The sequence below is a fragment of the Mus pahari genome, chromosome 4 (genome assembly GCF_900095145.1).
Source record: "Mus pahari chromosome 4, PAHARI_EIJ_v1.1, whole genome shotgun sequence".
In the NCBI taxonomy this organism is placed as follows: domain Eukaryota; kingdom Metazoa; phylum Chordata; class Mammalia; order Rodentia; family Muridae; genus Mus; species Mus pahari.
Window position 1 is genome coordinate 117374746 of NC_034593.1, and position 4578 is coordinate 117379323.

The 4578-nt window shown below is 42.0% G+C and overlaps 1 protein-coding gene across 1 annotated transcript in view; it reads right to left on the reverse strand.

The window, feature by feature from the left end:
* The window catches only part of Enpep (glutamyl aminopeptidase), a 112453-nt gene that overhangs the window by 100530 nt on the left and 7345 nt on the right, over nt 1–4578 (reverse strand). Inside the window, exon 2 of the mRNA XM_021195518.2 lies at nt 550–691. Within this exon, the coding sequence (XP_021051177.1) occupies nt 550–691 (142 nt within the window). The remainder of the gene's footprint in view (nt 1–549; nt 692–4578) is intronic.

Consider the following 4578-nt stretch of genomic DNA (forward strand, 5'->3'; position numbering starts at 1 on the left):
TTTCAGCTTCTGGATATTATTAATGAAGCTGCTATGAACATAGTGGAGCATGTGTCCTTATTACCAGTTGGAAGATCTTCTGGGTATATTCCCAGAAGAGGTATTGTTGGGTCCTCCGGTAGTACTATGTTGGAGTCATGATTTTTTTTACACAGCTTTATCTATTTTAAAAAGAGGGCTTGTTTTGAACTAAAAACTCTAAATAGTAAGTCCAGCCTAGAAAACTTTAAGTGTGTCATTGATTTTTTTTTTTTTCATGGCTAGTGGTTTGTGTGACGAAGCAGAGACCCCAGCCGATCTCTATGTATTATATTCTTTCTTCCTTAAAAATTTCAAGGTGAATTTATTGCTGAACTGTGATGTTATAAGTTGACAATTTCCTAGAGTCAAAGACAAAAAAGATTGCTAAGATGTATTCTTAATCTTTTAAATTGATAGCTATAGCATATTTAGTTTCAGACTTCGGAGTTCCCTTCTATGGTAAATCAAGTAGTTCACATATTATTGCAAACCGAGTGTGTGCAGAAACAAAGATTTAAAGATACTTACCTCATCTGGCATATTTGAAAGTGCTGAGTATTCTTTTGGGTGAATGATGGATATATTATAAGTTGCCTTCTTGTTGGGTTCGTCAAAACAAGGGAAGGACTTCCTGGCATCTGTTGGTTCATGGTCAGTGGCAGCTATGCTCCTTAGGAATAAACACAGACACAATGCACACAGCCCTGGTGACAGTTCCTGTGTTTCTATGCCTATAGAAAACATGGGCTACTTTATTGTAACTACTAATGTTTCCATGAGCTCTGTCTAAGAAACTATCGAATGTCTGTCAACACGTTTGAGAATTCTGAGGGTACTCGACCTAAAACCTCTGAGCAACAACAGGGCAAACACTTGCAGACCCAGCTGCCTGTTGGAGTGTTGGGAGCTGCGAGCAGGTGTGTCCTGTCATGGGACAGAGGACTATCTTCTCAAACCCTCCCTTGGCCCAGTGGAACATTCCTCCTTGCTTCTGCTACACCAAGGACAGAACTCATGTTCATTTTCAGGCAAAATTGGGGCTGAGCCATCACCTTGGTGAAGTACATGTTAACCTGCTCTGAGGCCCCATTTTGAGGACTGAGGGCATCGCTCAGTAGTAGATCATCCACTTGATGTGTGCAAGGCCCTGGGTTTAATCCCCACCATAATCTCTCAACTCATAGTCTCTAAGCTCACTTTTGAAAAGACAGCAGCATGCCTTATGGCTGCTACTAGGTATGTGCTTATAGGCACTAAACTGTTAATGTTCAACATTTCTAGAAATTAAAAGTGAAAATACGTGTGTGTGTGTGTGTGTGTGTGTGTGTGTGTGTGTGTGTGTTGCAGTAAGAGAATATGATTTATATTTGTTCATTGGATGGAACAGAAAATAAAAGCAGTAGAAATAAGGTTAACATTGATTGATCCCACCAATAATTTTTGCAAGACTAACATAGGTTCCCATGAACTAAAGAAGCTATATCATAAAGAGTAGTGAGCTAGAGAGGCGGGGGGGGGGGGGTGTTTCACTCCTGTAATTCCAACGCTTGGAGACGATCGCTTTTCGTCTCAAGACAGTCTGGGTACACAGAGCCAGACCCTGTCTCAACAACAACAAATTCCAAAACAAAAAAACCATACAAAGACACACACACACACACACACACACACACACACATACAGAGAGAGAGAGAGAGAGAGAGAGAGAGAGAGAGAGAGAAGAGACACCACCACTACCACCACCACAACAACAAAAGCTAAATTACTACCTCTTTTTATTTATTCTAAACATACTATTAAGCCCCATCCTTACACACACAGATATACACACCATACTCCTACCAATACACATTGCAGACATTATTCTATTTCCAAATGATGAGTTCCAAATGCCATTCTCCACTAACAAGAGCCAGGGCTCCTTAGAGAAGGGGTTGCATCTAGGGTTGAGTAGCCATGTGGTAGTGGTGCATACCTTTAATTCTAAAACTTGGGTGCAGACGCAGACAGATCTCTGAGTTCAAGGCCAGCCTAGTCTACATAGTGAGTTCCAAGACAGCCAAGCCTGCTATACAGAGAAATCCTCTCAAAAACCAAAACAAAGTTCATGATGACCGAGATCATCTTGTCACGCCAAGAAAATAAAATCCTCAAAGAATCATGGGAACAAGTCAGGAGACACAAGTGTTTGCTAGACAGGATTAATACTTGCCAAACCTATAGGAGCTGGAACATTAAGATCAATGGATGGGATTACAACCCATTAAATAAACTATGAACCCATGAATTCTTTTCTTCTCCTTCTCCTTCTCTTTTTCCTTCCTTCTCCTCTCTTTCTCCTTCTCTTTCTCCTTCTCCTTCTCCTACTCTTTCTCCTTCTCCTTCCTTCTCCTTCTCCTTTTCCTTCCTTCTCCTACTCTTTCTCCTTCTCCTTCTCCTCCTCCTCCTCCTCCTCCTCCTCCTCCTCCTCCTCCTCCTCCTCCTTCTCCTTTTCCTTCCTCTTCCTCTCCCCTCCTCCTCCTTTCTTCCCCTCCTCCTTCTTCTTCCTTTTGGTTTGTTTTATTTGTAGCATGTAGAATAGGCAGGGGAACCACACCCTATGGCAGAGCATAGAGATCAGAGGCCAGCTTGCAGGAGTTAGCTCTCTGCTTCCACCATGTGACTTCTAGGTCATCAGGTTTGGGCCTTTGGGGTAAACTAAACCATCGTTCTGGTTAGTTTTTGACAAGTTAACAAGCTAGAGTCATCTGGGAGCTGGGGACCTCAATTGAGAAATTGCCGCTCTCAGACTGGCCTGTACGTGTATCCGTGGGGCATTTTCTTGATCCGTGGTTGTTGTGGGTGCTGCTTCTCCTCAGTTTTATCAGAAAGCAGGCTGAGCAAGCTAAGGAGATCAAGTCACCCAGTAGCATTCCTCCACGGTCTGCTTCCGTTTCTGCTTCAGATTTTTGCCTTGAGTTCTGCCTTGGCATCCCTCATGAGTGGCCTGTGACTTGGAAGGATAAGCCAAACATTCTTCCTCACGTTGGTTCTGGTTAGTGTTTTATTACAGCAGAGAAGATAATTCAGACAACCCAGGGACTCTTCTTGGGTTTTAAGTTTGATTTACATTCTCCCTTAAATAAATGATACACATTTCATTTTGCGATGCTACAGATTGATCAGGACTTGATGCATGCTAAATTCATATTCTACCCACAAGATAAACCCCAAACTCTTCGACTCCAGGAATTTTAGAAGGGATATCAGATTTAGAAAATCTTCCAGGCCTGGAGAGATGGCTCAGCGGTTAAGAGTACTGCCTGCTCTTCCAAAGGTCCTGAGTTCAAATCCCAGCAACCACATGGTGGCTCACAACCATCTGAAATAAGATCTGATGCCCTCTTCTGGTGTGTCTAAAGACAGCTACAGTGTACTTACATATAACAGTAAATAAGTCTTTTTTTAAAAAAAAAAAAAGGAAATCTTCCAAAAATGTCAAAAGAATCAAGTATAGACATATTTGCATATTTCAAATATTCTCCAGCAAAATGCATGGGAAATTACCTGAAGCACAAGGTTTGGAAAAATAATATCACCATCACAAGTGATGGTGGTGCATACCTTTAACCCAGCACTGGGGGCTGTGGAGTGGAACAGCAGAGGCAGACAGATCTGTGAGTATGAGGCCAGCCTGCTCTACAGAGGGAGTTCCAAGACAACCAAGGCCACACAGAGAAACTCTGGCTTAAAAAAACAAACAAAAAGTGATACCACCTACAATAACTGGCTTATGACAGTACAGACAAGGGCTGGGTCTCCTGGCAGTATCACTTCCTGAGCCACTACTGAGCCTTGCTTCCCTGAGAGACCCTCCTGAGAGAAATGTCCCTCTGACATTTTAAAAGATCATAAAGGAGCCACACGAATGGAAACTGAGGGGCATTCTTAAAATAGCTGGTCCAACCTTTTCAGAACTACTGGCATGGAGAAAAAGGAGGCAAGGCTGGGGGACCGCTTGGGTTTAAAGAGGTGAAGGTAGCAGCCAGTGTTCCAAATGGACAGATGCTAAGAAGAGGAAGAAAACTGCCAGGCTGCTATTGAGTTACCTGAAGAAATCTGCGTATGAACCCTGGGTTGCATAATCATTCTGATGCCAAATTCTTTAATTAAAAAAAAAAAAACACAGAGAATGCCTAGCACTTAAATATACCCTGATGTTAAGATAGAAATGAATTATTTAAAGAGAGAGAAGAAAGGCAAATGAGGGCAAAAGGTAGATACTCGGTGAATCTGGGTAAATTATTTTTAGAAGTTCTAAATACCATCCTTGTAATGTGTCTGTGAGTCTGAAGTTCTTTAAACCAAGTTACCTAGAAAAACTTTAGCCAGGAATTCTACAACAGAATAATAATAATAATAATTATTATTACTATTATTATTATTATTATTATTGGTTTTTCGAGACAGGGTTTCTCTGTCTTGGCTGCCCTGGAACTCACTCTGTAGACCAGGCTGGCCTCGAACTCAGAAATCCGCCTGCCTCTGCCTCCCAAGTGCTGGGATTAAAGGTGTGTG